This window comes from Pempheris klunzingeri, chromosome 17, assembly GCF_042242105.1.
Source record: "Pempheris klunzingeri isolate RE-2024b chromosome 17, fPemKlu1.hap1, whole genome shotgun sequence".
Lineage (NCBI taxonomy): Eukaryota > Metazoa > Chordata > Actinopteri > Acropomatiformes > Pempheridae > Pempheris > Pempheris klunzingeri.
Genome location: NC_092028.1, coordinates 20,687,669 through 20,708,609, shown reverse-complemented (window position 1 = coordinate 20,708,609; position 20,941 = coordinate 20,687,669). Strand labels below are relative to the sequence as shown.

At 41.7% G+C, this 20,941-nt stretch overlaps 1 protein-coding gene across 1 annotated transcript in view; it reads right to left on the bottom strand.

Moving 5' to 3' along the window:
• Positions 1–3,169: 3,169 nt before the first annotated feature.
• hs3st4 (heparan sulfate (glucosamine) 3-O-sulfotransferase 4) overlaps positions 3,170–20,941 on the bottom strand; it is a 71,719-nt gene continuing 53,947 nt past the window's right edge. The window contains exon 2 of the mRNA XM_070848122.1: positions 3,170–3,824. Within this exon, the coding sequence (XP_070704223.1) occupies positions 3,170–3,824 (655 nt within the window). The remainder of the gene's footprint in view (positions 3,825–20,941) is intronic.

Here is a 20,941-nt window from a genome sequence, read left to right as displayed (position 1 = left end):
AAGTCCTGTGTTCAAGACTATTTCTGTGAGAGACACTAATACTAGAAATGAGGTGCTCAGCTGCATCCCAGAATGCAAAGCACACCTGGCCAAAGAGCCGTTTAGCTCAGACGTATGGAGCACGCCTGGTAGTGGGGCTGGATCATGTTCCCACCACATGCAAACCGCTCCAGAGTTGGTTTAGGACGGGACTGAGACCACCTCAGAGACTAATTACAGAGATGATTAGTGTAAGTCCAAGTTTGCGTTTAAGTGGACACCATTGTGACTCTTTCCACAGCTAGTAATCATTCACTCAAATTGTGGAAAAAAAGTGAAAAAATGATTAGCTGGTAGTAGTGGTTTTTTTTTTTTTTTTTTTCCCAAATATTCATGTTTCTAGTGCCAAACTATTCACATTGGTTTGGTTGAAACGGATCTTATTTTTGCTGTACCCTTTCATTATGCCCCTCAGCAGCGTATAATTATGGATCATTTAACAGGAAACTGAACAGAGCACTTTAAAGCACCTCTCATACACAGATTATTGCCATTCAACCAAAATGAAATGCACAAGCTGCGACTGCAAATCATTTTCTAGGTACGTCCATGTAGCTTTTTTCACGCCACGGATTACTGTTTCAGCTCCTGTAATGACTGAAAAATCTGATTTTGTACTTCAATTTGAAGTGATGGCACTTAAGCAATGACAGTTTGATGAGCAGGCGATGCTCGTTTATCATCACCGTCTTCTTTACTTGATGCTATAAACACTGATGAGCCACGTAACGCAGCATGACCCCCACCGGGAGGAACACATGAAGGACAGCTTAGCATGTCTTTCATGCGTCGTACCTCTCACAGGATGTATCACAGTGCTCCGCCTGTACGTAAAACAAGCAAGAGGTACAAAAGAAAGAGGTGTGTGTGTGTGTGTGTGTGTGTGTGTGTGTTTCTGTTAATCAGAGGTTGGATCTAAGTTTTAACTTTGGAGAGGAATTCCCTCATGCGTGTGATCCTGGAAATGCAAATGACGGCACAAGTGCATATTCATAGATGGAGAATGTAGTCCTCATCTGTCCCACTAAAACTGCAGGGGGCCTTCTGTGGGTTTCTGAGAGCGTCTCTACACTGAGTGGGAGGGACCGTCTGGTTTGGAAGGTGGATTATACACTTTCTAAAGCTTGGGGAAAATGTGAATTAATAGACAATGATAAAGGCTTTTCCCTAAATGTATGATTAGCACGTCTTGCTTGGAGTTATCTTTATACAGACTGCCGCACCTTTTGTGAGGCAGATTCCCACCACGCTGCGTCGGCTCAGTCAGGATGTCGCGTGTGGAGAGCTAGGGGGAGGAAAGGGGGAAGGTAAAAGTGCAGAGGTGCAGAGAGATTGTCGAGGAAACACCATGGGATGGCTGCACAGAAAAGCCTTAAAGTGGAAGTTGTGACTCTGGGATAGTGAGACTCAGAGGTAAGTGTTCAGGCCTGGCGCTACAAAGGGCAGTATAGTGCTTACTTTGATTGAATCAATTGCTCTGTGTAAGTAGCTGCTGGTGCCGGCCTCCCCAGGGTGACAGAGAGGTCTGTGGAGAGTGAACCAATCCAGCCATCCATGGCCAGAGAATAGGGAGGATTAACAGAGCAATGCATCATAGCTGTAGCAAGCAGTGATGTGGAGCAGACTGTATTTATTGACTCATTGACTGTATTGATTGTCTCAATTGATGAAAAGTCCAGAGACAACAGACGGACGCACAGCGAGTTATGCAAAAACCCCAAAATGATAAAGAAAAGATGATGGGTCATGTCGTTATTTCATTGCATGAGTAAAGGAGCATTTCACAGCAAAACCCTGTTGTTTTTTTTTTTCTTTTTTCTTTTTTAGATACAAGCATCTGTCCAGCTGTCCTGCTGATCACAAGTGTTTGGTAGTAAACCTCTGGTTACAGCACATTTCCCTGGCACACACAATCTCATTCAAGTTATGTACATACAGCAATGGCTTGGTAATTTACCTGGGCATGTATGTGGCTTTTCCTTGACTGCAAATTCTCTCTGACATTGACATTGTTCCACCGGCAGCGGCTTATTTAACAGGCCATTAATCTCCAACGACAGAAGGCCGCGTCGCAGCAGATGTTTGCTAACAAACTTCTGCTCGGTCCTCCAGTGTTGTTCTTCACCCTCATTGACATGTATTACTGTGACAAGAAGAGGGTCGCGAGGCAAAACGGCTCGGGACCGCAAGAGTTAACTGATACTTTGGGTGCGTTTTTTTGGCACCAGGAAATTGTTTTTGTCAAGATGCAGAGCTGTTTGATCCACAGCTAACCCTCCATGTTTGTAATACATGGATTCATTTGTCAAATTCTGCCAAAACCACTGATACTGCACCACATCGGAGTGCGTGGTCATCAGTATGCTAATGCTCAACTATGCAGTGAAACAATCCAATTATTGAATGATGGCCACTGTACATCAGCTCTCTTATTGAATATGTGTGCAATTAATGAGTGCAGAGCAACAAGAACACTGACACTGAGTAAATTAACACTTTGGTAAACTTAGACTGACAAAAAAAGGATTGTCTCCACTCAGAACATGGACAACTAAAAGAATGAGCACATGTCAAAGGATTATCGTACGATATGTCATCACTTTTCTCTTTTCTCTCTCTTCTAAAGCAGCAGGACTGTGTGAAAAGACATAATACAGAGCACTTCATGGCCTTAGCCATTAGAATAGAATATCTTTTTGTACTGAATGCTGGTGAGTGGGTGTGAGGGCAACAAACTGCAGGAAAGTAAAGGGAGAAGAAACAGGCAAAGTTTGCCCTTAGGGCTCATGAGGTAAGGACACTTAACTCATCGCATGCATTGCCATAGTCAACATGAGTTTTATATCAGCTCTATGCTTTAAAAACAAAATGAATAAATCATCTCCTTTTCACAAATATAAATATATTTTATGTTTAGTATATACAATAATGATTTGCCATCATCAATAACATTAGTATTGAAGGGAGAGAAGAAGCATGTCAGTAAACTCTTGCTAATGGATACAGACACTGCAAAGACAGCCATGATTGATTGGCGTGCTCAAGCACTCTCTCTGAAGACGAAGCGAGACAATAATAGTTTTATTGAGAAGGCTGGTGGTGTGGCTGCGCCGTGCCATGCCGCAGTCTACTAGTCCTGAGAGCTACGAGATTCACTGTCCTCCTCCAGCTCCCATTCAAAGTTTTGGCCAGTCATTTGGTAGAACATCATGTTAAAGGGTTTGTAGAACTTGTGCAGCCGTCTGATCACGTCCGGGTCAATTTTAGGGTGAGTTCTCCCTTTAGACTTGCCGAGGCAGCGGGGAGTGCTGCTGTCCTCCGGCTTCTTCAGACACGGAAATCCTTTAGTCTTATTGAAGTAAAAGTGTTTGTCTGTGACGATCCGTTTCAGTCCCAAGAAGTCCTGGACTTTGGCCATCTCACCTGCGGGGTCCACGATGAGCCTCTCCCCGCTGACAAAGTGCATTTGAGACAGAGGGAAATACTGCATCCAGCTCTCCAAGTGGAGCGCATATATTCCTATACGTAGAGCACTCCATGAGGCGTCTATAAGACCCAGCGTCCGGTTCTTAAAAGCCAGAACCTCGAAGGTGGGGATCTCAGGCTTCTTGGACAAAGTCTGTGTGTAGTCTGAAATGGCTCTAGTGACAGGATTACGCACCACAATAATAAGCTTGATGTCCCTCGCCATGGAGTGGATGCGCTTCGGGGCATGGTTAGTCACAAAGTAGCTGGGTGTCTTCTCCATGGTGATCTGCCCCTCCAGCGTTGAAGGCATCAGGTCTCTGGGAACACAAACAGGAGAAGGGGGAAGGAGAAAAAAAAAAAAAAAGTAGCTTAGCACAGCATTATCCTCAACACCTCTTCCAGTGCAAATGGAATACCCAAGGACACAGCGCAAGCAAATTTGGTACATTTATTAAGCAGTACATTATTTGAAATTACAAGTGAAAATAACTGTTATTATCACTGGACATTATGTTGTGAGGAGAAACATACAGCTAATTACATCCATGGAGTAATATGCAAGAGATAAAAGAAAGAAGATGAAACGGCAGGCAAGCAAGTATGCTCATTGCTTAATTGACTCCATCTGTGTTACTCCAGGAGCTGTTTTGGAACTTTAATAATGAGTTCGCTGCATATCATTAATACCGGGGTGCCTGGGGTATTGTTTTGTCATACATTTATTATGCATGCAAGGCTCACACTCATCGCAGGCAGCTTTATTTCTCATGCACATGCACTGGCAATGCAATGGGTGCAGGCGGCTCTTTCTCTTCTCCTCTCTGTGCTGCGTTTAAGGTTAGAGGCTGTTCATTGAAAGTAGCAGTGATTAATTGTCAGATTCAAGGTTATAATTTGTTGTACAATAGAAATGTCCCCCGACTCGAGAAATGTATCCCCTGAATAACGGGATTTGCCACTGCTACAAAACTTGGACTGCGAGAGTGACTTGTAGGACACGACGGTGCAGAGGGAAGTATATCATACACACAGGAGCAAGTCTTGTTTCTACAGTTTCTATTTTTGTATCAATAATAAAGCATAGCATTCGCCTCTGGCAAATCCTTATCAAATGTTTACGCTGATGTTCATTCCTGCTCGTGCTGTTTTCTTTGTTTGTAGGCTATGTGATTCAGAGCTAAATTGGTGCATTAAATCCTCTGTGAAACCCGCCGTTTATTTAACTACTAACAAACACGAGCGCAGGAGCTCCACGATATAATGTAAAGTGAGAAAAAAGAATCCAAGTCTGCATGCTGTTTTTTTTCCTCCCCACATTAAGTAATGTTTGCTTGGGAATTAATGTATAAACAGCCAACCAAAATCCAAATTATTCCATCTGGAGACTCACAGAGTTAGTGCAGAAATATTCTCCATAATTCTGGGATAAAACCTATTTCCTTTTCCCTGCAATATTTTTTCCATTAGACTGCCCTGCACCCCAAACCTACAGTTGTAACGATATAGTCACATCAATCATTTGCATCTTGGACATATTCTAAATTAACTGTTCTCCAGCAAAGAATCCAATTTACTCTGCAAAACATAAGAGCTGTTATGCACATATCGACCACCCTCACACACACACACACACACACACATGCACCCATGGATACTGAGCTGAAAGTCTCACAAGTGGCCTAGTAATTGCATCTCAGTAACAGTATTGCCTTCCTGATGGGTAATTTCCCTGCGGATTATGTTTGTCTCTTGACAGTATAGAACTGTGGTTACTTCTGGGCCTGTAATAGGATATTAAACATATCTACAGATAGCATGGTGACCAGAAAGAGTATTAGTTTTCATTATATTCCATCACTTTCCACACTTCCTCCCTTACAGTAATGAATGGCTAAAGATTTTTGTAACCTTTCAAGGACTTCAGCTCCATCTGTCAATTAACTGAACTCCAAAGTACAGTAGGTGGTCTGAGGATGCGACGCCACCACGTATGGCCATGAAAGAAATAAAAATAAAAACCTCAACTGTACCGCAGCACATCATATCACCTTGAAACGACCAGTATCCTTCTGTATGGACATGAGCTGCAGCGTCTCTCTGGTAATGTGCTGTGCATCTTTGGAGCATATCCAATAGACGGGGCAGATGTGCGATGTTCAAGGTTACCTTTTCGTAGGCATGCACACAACAAGCTATTGTCCTCATTTGGCTCCACGTTAATCATCATACATTTAATTATAAAACGACAGAGACTGCACAAGCGAAATACTTTGTTATGTTACTGAGGGTCCATTTTGATTGAGAATCAGTCATGGATCATCTACATCTAAAATGTCAGCGGGACGGCGAGGCGGGACGGAAATCAAAATGCTGATAAACAAGCTAATTTCTCTGTGCATGGAAAATGACTCCTCTGGCCTTGCAGTCTAGTGGAACTAGAGTAAACAAGAGCAAACTGTTAGCTCTCGTTTTTTTTTTTCCTTCTTTGCATCAGCTGCACAGCTAAACACGGGTCATTCAGGTGGGTAGGTAGGTAACATCCGTAGTGCTAAAGAGGCCCTGCAAACCATCTGCTGCTCACTGCCTCAGACGGAGGACATGCCACATCACATTTGCTTTCTCGCATTTCAGCGCACATGCAAAGTATCATTTACATGGAAAACAGACGTTCAAAGATAAAAGTGCCTCATACTTGGAGCATTTAATGTAACTTTCAATTATCTCTACCATGGGAGGCATAGTCGGACTGGCCATCTGGAACACTGGGACTTTTCCTGGAGCGCCACTCGACGACTGGGAACAATGCAAAATATTCACATTTCCAAATAACCCCAGCCGTCGCTTGAATAAGAGGACCCAGAGGGCTGTGAGGCCGACCGGCCCGGGAGAGCGGGCTGCTGGCCAACTGCTCCTGGCTATGGAGCTATAGCGAGTCCCCTTTTATGTAAACGTGTTGAACTTTTCATAAAGTCGTCAAAATCAATTTCTTTTGAACAGACCAATCGCAGCCTGGATGGGGCGGGACATTTAAAAAAAATGTGCCACAGAAAAGAAAACTAGTAAATAACATTAAGAAATTAAAGACCGACCACAAGTACAAGGATTTAATGAAGGAACAAAATCTACAAAAATGATGAATGCTGGTTGTGTGTTTTACTATACTATTAAATTATATGAATAGACTAACACTATGTGATGATACATTAATATCATACTGATGTCATTCTACTATATCAACACACTTTTTAAATCAATGCTATAATATTATACTACACTACTAATTTATACTAATTACTCATGCAGGTTCTGATTATCGGAAGAGGCTGAATTTCTCACTCTAGCAGCCTCCTCCTGAGAGCAACATGTTGCCCTTGTTCTATTTTACATTCATTTTTATTGAAGTTATTGTAAATATCGTTCAGTTAAAGTGTGATATGGGCCGTGAGGGAGGTGGTGTCTGGTTCAGGAGCCAAAAAGTCCGGGGCCATTTTTCATTCCCAGTTCGTAGAGGCTTGCTACAATACGCCTGCAAGAGAGCTGCCTTTGTTCCATTGAGAGATAGCGAATGCAGGTAAATAACACAGACAGACTAATAGCAGCTCATGCAAAATGGGACTCTGTGATAATTCACCGAACAGAAAATAGTTGAGAGCCATTAAATTGCCCTGGAAAACATCTGAATGCAGTTTCATTACGGCTCTATAATTCTTACAAATGCTGACAAAATCCCTCACAACCAGATCCATTAAATGCTGCTAAAACATTATCCAAGTCAGACAAATACATAATAAAGGAGAAAATCAACCTTTAAAACTACAATCCTCCAGTTGTATTGAAGGCGTACACTATAACTTAGGAAGGAAATCCATTTCACACCCACTCCACATGAAATTCACATCCCAAGGCTGTCCAGTGGACTCTAAAGGTTGATTCATCACAGCAAATCTTCCTGTTAAGACAGAAAATAATCTTTGTGGATAATCACAACTCTTCATGCCTAAACGCCCATTTCAAGAGTGCTCTGGATTATACCCAGGCATTTAACTCAATGTTTCATTATGTTCTGTCAAACTAGTGCACCGGGAATATTTTGAGGCATGATGAGGTGAGGGATCGCGCTAATTTACATTCCCAGATACTAATAGGTCCAAGCTGTTTCTGGAGGAGTAGCTCTTCTCCTGAGAAGCTAAGTTCTTTCTAATAAACTCTGGCAGAAAAATAAAAGCTCCCCCAGTTTCTCATTTGGATTGATCACGTCTCTGCTGCCGAGTATCAATCTGCAGAGCTTCCTCCATGTCATGTCAAATACAATCAATTATTCTAAAGGAGTCCACTCATACTAAGCTCCCGAGTCCTCCGAGAGTACATTTTGGAGACGGTCTCAGTGATGTGGGCAGACTACAGTCATCATCAGAATGATTCCTGCAGAATAATATGATGATACTGAGGTCTAAAATTATAGAAATGACACTTTCTCCTTTGTTTTGACCCAGTGGCGAACAATAATCCCTCTGTTAGGGACTCGTAGTCATCTTTGCCCTTTGCAGAAGAGACTTGTTTCATTTAAGCCTTATGAAAGAGATGATTTAAGATAAAAGCTAAAGTCAAGTATTTTTTTGGGAAAATGACATTTGGACATGAAATTCTAAGAGTTGGGCAGCAGCGTAACTTTCAGTGCAGGCCAAACAGCACACAGGACAAGTTCCAGTAGCTGTATCTGAGTAACAAATATCAGTGGAGGGTGGAAGCGGCTTTTTATCAACTACAGTCAGTCAGGACATTTGAAGTGAGAGATACTGTGGTCACTTGGCAATGAATAATCCCATTATTACACCCTGAGTGACATGTTTGTGATTACAGCAGCACAAGGAACAAAGACATTAGTTTACTGAGAAGAGGAAGGAAAAACAACAAAACCAAAAAACGGTCAAATGAGTCATTCTTCACTTGGCTCTCAACAAGTGGATGCGTATACACACAAAAACAAGCCTACAGGCCACAGCAAAGGGTCTTGGTGGGTCTGTTATGGAGTGGGAGGCATTGTTTTGTCACGGTTAAGGTGCAACTTTTCAGAGGAAAACAAATACAGAATACGCTGCCGTTCTCGTGATCAGATCAGGACCAAGTAACGCTGGAGACTCTGGTTTGTTTGTTTTCCTCAAGGTGGGCTTGACACCGGATCTAAATATGCCGCACACATCGACCTACTGAATTCAGACTTCTCAGTATCGTGTTTCATCGTATATTTGTGACCCCTTTCTATCCTCACTTTCTTTTTTTTTTTTTATACAATAGACCTGTAATAAGGAGCTGTTTGCCGCCTCACTCACACCTTTTTACTTCTCCATATTCTTTTATCTAATAAGAATACTTCCTGTTCACACATTTATTCCCCAAACCAGTCAGTCCATTTATTTGCTTTTTATGGCTCCTGCTGAATAATTTATCCAGCATCTCCAATGGTTGCTTCCAAATCCAACACAAAAATACACTCAATTGCCACAGATTGAGCTAAAACTACTGCGGTCACATACGTCATCCTACAGTGTTCGGTTTTGTCCTTATTATTGTATTTTGTATTTGTACTATATATCTGTATTTAATATTTTGTCAATCCCATCAAAATCAAAGTGCTTTAGCATCCCCTCTCTTGTTCCGGCAGTCACAATGAGCATTTTCTGTTCAGTTTGAACCACGTCGGTCACTTTACATGTGGGATCTCTGCGTTTCTTGTTTTCTCTGGGCTCTTCTCACTGCTTTGAAGTGGGCTGGTTCACTTGGACAAAGGTGACGCCACTTACTTCTGTGCACCAATCAGGATTTAGCAACATATGAATCAGAGTAAGTCGGATGACATTTGGTGGGTTAAACAGCCCTCATGAAGCAGATTAATTGGCTTTTTACTTGTTAAACCTATAACCCAACCTCCACTCTATATCCTTCTCACTGCTGTCCTTCACTGTGCCAAAGTACTCGGCTCTCCGCCACCTCACGCGCCCGAGACCTTGATGGACCTTCGAGTCCATCATCTCACCTACACAAACTCTCCTACACATCTCTCAGTAATTGAATACAACATTTTGAGCCTGCTGGTGGGATTCAAGCCCAACGATCCTGTCACAAATAAAATTATTAATATACATTATTACCGCCGGTCTCTCCTGAGCACATTTAGTTTTAGTGACAAGTAAACCATGTCTGTTGAATAAAATGGTGAGACTAATTAAAACACAACACAGCCTCCCCACTCGAAATGAGCCTATTATACTTGTATTTCATCAGGACTGTGGGCTGCAACAGAATAGTTGAGGACAGAAGTGACAGCTGGTCCTGATCAAAACCTTATTCCCTGCTCTCTTCCCGAGATCCCCCAAAGACCGTCGCACTTCCAACAGTCGGCGAGCCAGGTACTTCTCCCCACATCACAAGGCTGCAGCACTGAGATCTGACGCTGTGTTCAGATGCCCTTTGGACATAAAACATTATGAAATAAAGTGTGGCGACAAGGGAAACTATGGGGATGTTTGGAATGCTGTACCACCCTGCATCATTAGTCCACAACAGCGCGTATGAGCTGCAAAATTAGTCTATTTTTAACTGCATTAAAGTCTGGGGAGAAAATGGAAGCAGTCTCATCTTAAATCAGAGACTCAAAGGATATTACTTTTTTCATCTTCAGTGCCTAGTTTTAACATTACTGGCTATAAAAGGCACTGATTTCTCCTCATAAACCTAGAAAAAAATATACAGTACGAACCCCAAACCAAAAATAAAAGTCTTACATAATGGCTCATCTGTGCTCTAATAAAACAGCAGAAGTCTGCCACTCCTCTGGAAGATTTTCTTCTTTCATTGTTCTTCGTCTGTTTGTTTATTTGCTTTTGGATGAGCTGATGAGAGCACTTCAGGCTACAATCATTCAATTTGATCACAATTGCCCTCAATATTCTGTTATTGATGTTGCCACTACAAAAACAAGCACTCGTGATGTGCTTGTCCTCGCTCTGAGGCAGCAGCAAACACGCCCAGAGAAAAAGAACGAGCGCTCGGCTCGCCTTCGCCGTCGCCAGCGCGACTCATTGACAAAGTTGGAACGCAGAGAGAAAGGTATCACCTGAGATAGACCATGTGCAATGTGAACAGGCCAGCCAATAACAGATGGCATCTAATATTCTCTGCTATTTCTTCTAATTACAGTTAATCATACCCATAGACAAGTGACTTCACCCGAATTTGGCATTTTGGCCACCGTGGGTTTGGAACCAGAAGTTTTTCCTCCTCTGATTAGTTGATCACAAGGTCCTGCCCTGTTAAACTTGTCTATTTTCCCCTAAATGGGACCATAATTAACTAAATAAACATCCTGCTGTGTCGAAGACGAACATAAACTCATTAGGAAAATGTGCACCGAGGTAATAAATCAAGTGAGAAGTCGGCTCATTTTCTCATTGACCTCCATCCAATCAGGCTTCTTTTCACAACCAGTGGAGACGCCCCCTGCTGGACATTAAAAAAAAAACAATGCAGGTCAATGCTGGAACTTCAATACTAGCTTCAGTATACTAGCTTCAGCCTACTTGTTTCATACAGTCGATATCCTCACCCCATTATCTATACTGTAAGCGTTCACGTCACTGAAGCGACTGTCAGGATGGTGAAGTCAGGTCCTGCCCCCTCTACGTGTCTGATTAGCTCTGATGTTTTTACCCTGATCATCTCACCCCCCATGCCTAAACCCAACCAGTCAAGGATGTTTGTTGACTTGACGTCGCCGTCCTTTGAAAAACTACCCGTTCTTGTCCACACGTCTCACAGCGTAGAAAAGGAGCAGCCAAACTTTCCTCTGATGTGCTCCTGATCTATTTAACACCAAGTCATTCATAAATTAAAACCGCCAACAGAAACAATAAATCAAAGAAAAAGGTCTGATAATAAGAAAGAAAATGAAGATACGACAGACGTTTAACAATTAACATGATAAAACTCTAAAATATGTAGTGATTTGTGGTAAACCCATTACGTTTAAAATTACAAACAGCCGAGACTGAATGTCAAATTATAACAAATCATAAGGAAGAAAAAAATGTGGATACATTCATCTAATCAGTGCCTGTTTTTATTGAGCACCAAACTCTTTGTTTATGCGTCTGTTGTGAAAAAAATAGACTTGTAGCATAAAAAGCACTTGAGGTCACAGCTCTGCCTGTGAGATGCTGTCAGTGGTGTTTAGGTCAAAAGGTTCACTTTCATCTATATCACACAACAAATTATTTTTCATTTATCTCTGCATCTACCAACAGCAGGCTCTTACTTAAACTGTCTCTAAATGTGCATTAGCTCAAAGAAAAGTACAACACACCAACCGTAATTGGAAGTCACACCTGAATACGTCAGAGTCAAAGGCTAAAATTTACATCCTGGAAGTGTTGCAGATTTGGCTCAGTTGAGCAGAACCAATTAATATGACAGTTTGAACATGATAGATTTCCTTGCCTGAGAAAAATGGTTGGCACTTCAGTGTCCAATCATTTTGCTGAGGTTGGCCGCAGATAAAACTGTGCACCGTCTGACCAGAGCGTATACAGCAACATTTTACATGAAATTCTCCTTTATCACCTATTTCATTACACGACATATTGACGTGATTCATAACGAACACAAGTACATTCAAAATGATCAAATGTAATTTTTCAAAATGAGAGCGTTTCTGGCATTTGGCATTCTTCATTTCCAATCACACAGTGCGCACCAGGCGGGCAGTGATACGGCATCTGACAAGATGACAAGATTGAAGGGCATCAATTACTGCGCAGATAAACAAGTGGCTACAGAGGATATAAACTGCTTTCCATCCCAGCAAAGCCATATGGCTGTAGTCATCATCAGAAACAAATGGAATAAAACTGGTCATTAAAGGCACCAAATTAAGCAGCATCTGTGTCTGATTCCACTCTCTGCAGCAGAGGAGGAAAAAAGAGCTGTGTTTAGCTTTGACTATGATGTGTTGATACATCACCTGGACCTGTAGGTTGCCCTGAGGTATGCTGAGCTCGGTGCAGGGAAAGCTTAAAGGAGAGAGGCATTGTCTGTCTTTTTTTTATATCCAGGAGGTTATTTTTTGGCAGCACAATCAGTTAAACACCTGAACATGAACCTTTTCAGGAAATTACCTATCACAGTCACTTTTTCCTCACTTTCCTCCAATTCATTATGGAGCTGTAGGTCAGTGTGACTCCACAAAGGAGGACGCTGCATAAACTCCATCCATTGTCTGAGCCAGACATTAGTGCATATATCCAGTAATACAGTCAGAACCTGATTCGGAGAATTTCACAGTTTTCTCCTTTGATAGAAATTTAAGGTAACTCACAAAATGTCAGGATGAATATCAGGGGGAAATTATTGCAGACAAACTTGTTACTTTTGCCATTTCTCATATCGCAAAAATTGGTAATGTGTGCCATAAAACTGTTGGGAAATGTCAGCGTCGGTCTTTGTCTGCCCAGAGAACAGCGGTACTACCGCTGGGTCTACATATTTTATCAACCTTTAGGTACTTACACTTGCCACCCAGGGATTTGTTCTTTAAAAGTGTTTGTTAGGCTCCCAACATTATTTAAAGCTATAGTTGGAGGAATATGTATAAATCAATAATGCAAAACGTAGCTGGTAAGCTGCAATAAATGCACAAAAACACAGTCCCTAGAATATAAAACCAAATGCCAAACGGACTATAAATATTCCAGGTTGAAATCTGAATGATGCAAGATGCTTTTGGGACTTTATTAGTAAACTGGTGGCAGTGAGTTCATGTGTAACCAGCTTCAGTTCTCTCTGTCTGCTCATGTTCGACTCAATGCTGCCCTATAAAGTCCTGAATAGTTCCATTCAGTGCACGTTAGCGTCCATTTCTTAGCTGCTATGACCGGGACGAGCTCGTTTGTGTGATAATTCTCTGCGACGAATCCCGTTCTACCAGATTTGTTTGTATTGGACCAAATTTGGGACAAATATGAACCTCCTTCAGCTGGGGGCAAATATTTCTCAACACGGAGCAAACTGTTTTCTTTAAATTGTTAAACTGCATATTGAAGTTAAAACTCTGTTCAAACTGGCTTATTAATAAGCTGGGTTTTTATTTTAATGTGAGAAAACAGTCATCGAAGCATGTAAAGGCCATTGTGTCGCTGAGAGTTGTAAACACGGCTTTGATTTTTAATCAAAAACTCCCCTTTTTCCAAAATGAGAAAACTTCTCCAAAAAAAGATTTAACATGTTTAACAAATTAACCAGTGAAATCTGAGAGTTTAAACTAAAATGGATAGTTTTGCTGCGTTTTGCTCTCCATCACAAACTCAGCGGGGATTTCGCAGGGATAAATAGCGTGGCAGTCTTTGTGTGCGTTGTCATGAATTAAAATGTGCAGGGAAATGAGGATGACAAAGACAAATTGTATCCACAGCCCTGAAATAGTTCTATAATAATCAGCAGAAAAGGGGAGCTAGTTTAGCTTCCTTGCCAATCCCCAACTTTGAATTCCAGCTAATATGGAATACATTATGATCCGAGGGTCTCTGTCTACATGCAGCCATCAGTTTTATGCCTGAATTCCTCTGTGGACAGATCGCGGTTGTATTAAAACTCTGCTTTGATGAGAACGGCCTGGAGCGTGTAACTCTCTGTGTTCCAGGTCTCGATCAGATGCACCAGATTAATGTGACGGCGTGCGTTCCCTCGATGTTGTGCATCCATTAGCTCATTAACACTATAGGCCCATATCCACGCCGTCCCTTCCTGCTCTTCTCCATTCGGAAAATGTCCCACATTTTCAATTATAATTTCTTTTGTTCTAAATTGAATCATTGAGATTTAATGACCAGTCGTTGGGTAATAACTGAATAAAAATGTCGCAGAATTGTAATTCCTCTGTGTGTCCACTGCAGTAGACGTGCCACCACCGCCATGTGACTCATGTTTGACCCCTTGTTATAATGAATAATAATACTGTTCACACATGCAGCAGCACACTTACATGAAATATCAGTGGAATGTGTACCGATTGTGCCATTTAAAGAGCGGAGTGGACCACATGAGGGGCTTTAAAGGCAGTTTAAAAAGAGCTAAATGTATGTGTTTGGTCAGCAATTCACAGCTGCAACTGGTCAGCAACTAAATGTGACAAACGGGAATAAATTTCCTCTCTTGAGGAGGGCTGTGAGTTTATACTAGTGGGTGAGTGTGGAAGCCTGCTGGTGTGTGTGATTTTAGATCCACCATCACATTTATGACCATGTGCTGATTTTAAACAGAGCATGTCATTCTAAACACGTGTGATACGGTGTGTCTGTGACCTGTCAGTCCTGGTAATGACATCCTCCCAGAGCACTGCAGGTGTGTGTTGACCCCTTTAAATGTTATTTAAGCTCCAGGTATTTTATTTATAGGTCTATATTGAGGAAGGTGTCGTACTTTGGCCTTTGCATTTGCAAAATCTGCAAGATTTTTCCTCCTAAAAGACAAAAAATCAAAGAAAAAGATGAAATAAGTCTATTACTACCAGCTCCCCATCTCCACTTCTTTGCCCAAAGATCTCTCACGTATGTTTAAAACACACAAAAGGTGTGTAGTGTGCTGCAAAGGCACCTTAAATACCAATCAAACACTGTGGCACAAGTTAAATTCTTTGCGGCTGCTGTGGCAGGTCATCTGGGCAGGTTGGCCCACCCCAGTACTCGCTGTAAAATATTGATGTGGGCCATGGCAATAGAAGAGAGAAAGGGGCTGGAAATGGGTCCTCAGTAGAAACAGGGAAAGGCTAAAATGTGGTGAAACTGACATTGGGAGAAAAGCGGTTAGTCGTGCTAATTTTAGAATCCCCAGGAGCCTCTTCAGTTCAATTCAGGCTGTGCGGCTGCTCCTAAACACCAGGACAGATCAACATCAGCTGGTCAGTCGCTACATTTCTTTCTATCTTGGTTTGCTAAGTTAGCTTGACTTGAAACTCATCTGTGACAACATTAAATATTCAAACATTTGGTCTGCAGATGGTGATTTCTTACTGGTGAGAATGGAAATATGAGCTCATTCCTCAACAGCAAGAATAGCAAATCTGATCAGCGATGGCCTGCGGCACCTAGAGTAAGGAGGTCTCCATAACTTTGTGCCGTTATTGCGTTTATTCTAAATTAGAAGTAGTTTTAGAGGATTTCACCCTTTTAAAACAGAATCATGACCTTAATCAGGTACTCAGTTAAACTGTATCCCTTATAAGGTGTAACAGTGATAACCCTTATGTTATTGTGGTAGCATATTGAGAAGAGCACCAATAAATCAATCATTCAGTCAGTCAGTCAGTCCCAATAACAGCCACAGAAGTATGTGTGTCCAGGAGACCAGCCGCCTTTTTAAAAACAACAGAAATGGATGTTTTTTGTATTAAAAACCGCTAAGTGACGACCACAGATTATCCTGATTCACTTGCTCAGGATAACCCCAGCGTTCTGAGGCCAAACTATTACGCTGTGCATCCCAAAGCACAATATTTATCTCACTGCCTCCAAGATGTTCTGCATTCATGGAGCTGTGGGCTGCCCTGCAGCGGTCTGCTGGAGGAGCGCTGCCGCCCGCATGTGCTGCTCATAAACTTCCACTTTAATGTTCGAAGCTTTTAAAAGGAATCTCGTCATGAAAGAGACTTTTTAGTAAGAAGTGAGGCCACAAACATGATGAGAATATTGTACAGCACGTGTGTTCATATTTTCTTTAATGGTAACAGCGGAATGATGAGAAACGTGATCAGAAGAGCTTTTTTAAGCCGGATTCCACTTTGAACATGAACCGAAGCACTCAGCAGCTCAAACAAGCATCCAGACTGTCACTTATAAGGAAAAACTATAGATTTTTGTGGTAATCACTTTTTCAACTAATTTCCATCATTGACAACAGCACTAATGAACCGTCGCCACCTTTACCCTCGGTTAAAGGTGCTGGTCTTGGCCTGCTCTGCCTGTTTATTGATTGTGCTGAGAACGCTGCAGAGAATCACTCGGTATTATTATTAACAATACACCCTTGAGTCCTTTGTGTAGGTGAGTAGAATGAACACACACACACACAATCTGTGACAGGAGGGACTTCACTTTATCATCTGTGTGTTTCATCAGAACAGCTGCAACAGTCTAAAGGGAGCGCTAATTTAAAGCGCAGCCACAAACTGAGCCGTTGAAAATAAATTACGGGTGAAAGGTTTGAGAAATATAGTTTTTCAGCAAGAATTTATGGCAATTTAAAAGCAAAGTGTGAACAAAATGTCTGAGCTCCTAAATATCAATTAACAAGAAGCCATTCTTTATATGCCAGCATTTGTCAATGAAGTGTCACCGCGGAAATGTCTGGTGTATCCAAAGTAGTTAAAACGTTGTTAAAGTTGACATTATGATTCTTTGATTCAGTAAACAGATGAAATGGCAAAATCATGTGCAAGATAATGACTTTCACAATAAATTAAATGTGGCAAATGAATGAGAAATGAATATTGCTTGAAATCTTTTACAGCGACACCAGATTATTTAGAAGTTTATTAAAAACAGCGCTACGGTTCTAATTAGGTTTCTTGTCAAAATACATCATATACAGCGGAAACACATTCAAAGTGCATCATTTCATGTCCCTGCGATCTAAATGTGTGTTGGGCTTAAAGGGAGGCAGAGATGTTTGTACATTAACATCTGGACGTGAGGAAATAGGCTGCTAAGAATGTTATAATCATGCAGACAAGGCCTAAGCTGCTCCATTACGGGCTAAGCTGACCTATCAGTGGAGCTTTTGCTAATCCAAATTGTGCTTTAGCTGGCAGAGATTGCTCAATTCAGACAGTCTGCTGGGAGAAAAAAAAAAAAAAAAAGAGCTAAATAGTTCACCTGCCATGTGAGCTGCTATCATTTATAAGATGTTTATCTCTGTGTGCACAAAAGCTGAGCTATTTTTCCATATAGAAAAGCTCATTTTATGGCGGATATTCTATTTGCTTACCATATAAATGCCAGCTATGACCAGTTCGAAGTGCCTTAAGCGTGCTTTCATTTGACACGAGCTTAATAGCCCCAGCTGCCTTGCTCGCATCACTCTCAAATGTGCTGAGTGACAGTTATATTTACGACTGCAGACAGGGGAAAGCACGGAAAGTGTTCTTTTATGTAAGATTTGCTGTGTTTACTTGCAGAGGCACATGGATGTTCCTCTCATGTCTGTCAAAAAAAAAAAGCTCCTGTAGAGGGGCTTCTGTTTGTAGGGTGTCATCTTCCTTTTGGGAGTGCAAATCCAAGAGTTTGGCCTTAAATTCATGTTTGCCTTTGGGGAGTTTTTATATTTACTGAGACTTTCTGTGCAGAGGCCAGCCACTAGGTTGGCTGTTCTCTTCCAAAGCTAGTAAAGATTACAGCTAATATCAGCAGCTCACACTTGGCTCTACAGATGCACTGTGCAAGCCAGGCCGACATGACACTGGGGAAATTAATTTGCTACAGTCATATAATGGTTGGTTATTTAATCACTGTTAGATTTAATCTAACACCTTAGTCTCAATGGGAAGCTTCTCCTCCTGGAGTTCGGTACCTGCTAAAGACTAAAGGGATTAGAGACAGAGTCCACTAACTTGGCAGCATGAGTGGGTTCTCTGTGCTGGAACAAAACAACGACAAAAATGGCGACCAAACAACCACTCCATTAAATGTCACTCTTTCTGCCATGTATATTTAATACTTCTCAGGATCACAGCACGGTAAGTGCCTTCCCACTTTCCCCTCAAAGACCCGAAGCACAACATGGGGACGCCAACCAAAGACGGCACAGAAAGCCTCTGCAGGACCTTTAACCTGCTTATTAAGACTGTTTCTGCTGCTTACAGCCCCAAACCAAAAGAAAGATATTCTTTATCGTTGAGAAAATGGACAAACAACATCTCAGCTGTGAAATGGCTGTTGCAAGTCATTGAACATCTCGCTGGTTTTCAATACTCAAGATGGGAGGAGATAGGAAGATGTAATCCTTGAATGAATCTCGGTATAGCCCTCAGCCCTTTGAGCAGCTTGTTTGAGCACTTCCAGTAAACCCCTGTAGACCCTTAATCTCCTCAGCAGAGGTAGTTTGACACAGCAAGTGAATCTGCCATAAACACACATCACAAATGCAGGATAATGTTTTAGAGATAACTTGTGTAATCCAGGCTGCCAAAGGGAGAGCTTAAAGAGAAATGTGTCAAATGTTTATAGATAGAATAAAACCGAGTATTAAACCTTAATCTCCAAAGGCTTTTTCTGTTATTGTCCTCACATGTCCTGCTCTGCTCTGGGAGTCAAATTAAATAGCATTGATGTAAGTAACCTTAATAAAACATATATTTTACAAAACTATGGGATAAAAGAGTTTAATCAATCATTTCACTTGACTTGAGATAGTTTTTCATTCATCTTTAAACAGCAGAACATAACGTTTGTCACCCGCGTGGCTTTGAGTCTATTCGGGTTTAAAGCAGCACAAAATAAAATGCTTCTTTGAATGAACGTCAACAATAAAAGAAAATTCAGGGACTGAAACAAAACTCAGTGAATAAAGTTAAGTCATCTTAATCCAAATGGTTTTCCCAAGTAATTTCATGGAACTGCTGTGCTTCAGTGTCACACAGCAATTTGCAATTAATTTAGGAGACAAGGGTGTTAAACACAAAAAGATGTCCACCGCCGACACACACGTAAACACAAGTTCTCTCTGCAGGGAGATGTGCAGCCACTTCAGCGACGCATCAACTGGAGAAGTGCAAAGTGATGAAAATTGCAGTTATCGGTTTTAATTCTCATGTAGGGTTGAAGCACAGGATGCAACCTGGAGGACCTGTTGTCACGGTTACTTTGACATTTTAAATATCCTCTGTTGTTGGTTTTAATCTGTGCTGCTTTCGAATGGAAAACAAAGTATGAAATACTGTGACTCGACACGCACAGTAACATGATACTGTGAGGGTTCATGTTTTGGTATTCATGTTGTGCATTGACCATGGGGGAGTAGAAGGGGGGAGGGGGGGGGGATGCAAGAATGAATTTCAAAATATAGCCAGTGATTAACTCCTTAGCCGGGGAAGTCACTCTTGAGCTCCGACAAAGTGCTTTAAGCTTCACGAGGTCACATTTTTGCTGACAGCAAAATGAAATAAAAGTAAAGCAGCTGCTGTGTTTCTGATGATGTTTTGTCTGAAAGCTGCACTGAGCTCAGAATGGCACGGCACAGCATGTTTGGGCCGTCGCCATCTCTGCTTCAGCGCACCTTTACGGTCAGGATTCAAGTAAACAGCCCAGATAAGAAATGGCGGCTGGGGGGTCGTACAGTATGAGCTACAGCACCCTGGAAACCTTTGCTTCCGGGTAACATATGGTTGATGCCACACATCCTGCTGCAGCTGCACCACTTTCACCTGAGTGGCAAGCGTGCGTCACTCCACTCTGTAGCTCAGCCCGGATCAACGCAGCATCTCCTAGTTTCCTCTGATTGAAGATGAAATTAAATTCTGAAGGAAGTCCAGGTGTTCGCCACATCAGTTATTCCCAACAGGTGTTATGGTTCAACTTGGCTGCAAACTTGACATTCCCTGCTAAATCTGTGCCACGGCTCGGCTGTTTATTTGGCCCACGCCTCTGCCAACCAAACTTGCTGACTGGATAATGCAGTGAGAAACATACTGTGTACCACAGTATCCCCACGCACATGCTCATTAAGTGATTAATGCATATTTGCAAAGCAATGTGTAGACTCTATGGTCACGTTACAAGGACAACAGGAGCCTGAGTTCAACAGTTTGTCAGTATATTTACTGTGTTCAAATGCAAATTAAGACTTTATTTCTGCTCTCCAGCTACCAAACTAATTCCTGTACATTGATTGTCCCGGAATATTTCCTGTAGCCAGAGGGGAATGACTCTGATTTCATTTTCCGACTGGTCTGTTTCTCAGAAGTCTACCTGATTAAAAGCTGCTAAACTATAAAGCTCAGTCCATTACTGCGCTGTTTCACACATTGACGGGTGTGTATTCATTTTCTGAGATGCAAATTTCATGGTCAGCATATTGCCGACCATGAAACAGGTATACACTTCCAGCACGGAGGATAAATGAGATAAAACAAAATTATCCATACAAGCTGAGTAGCATGTCTTAATTACTTGTGAAACCCGCTTTGCTATCTCTAGCTGTCTGCATTTCACATCAGTATTCAATTAAGCACCGTGATCAGATGATTTGGCAGAGAAAACTGCATTGCGGCTTTTTGGCGCTTCGCAAGAGAACCCTACACTGAAGGTCCATTACAGACATGACATGTTTTCTGATGGATGTCGTCATACGTGGATACTTGTAAATTAAAGCTATCTTTTCGAACTGTGCCATT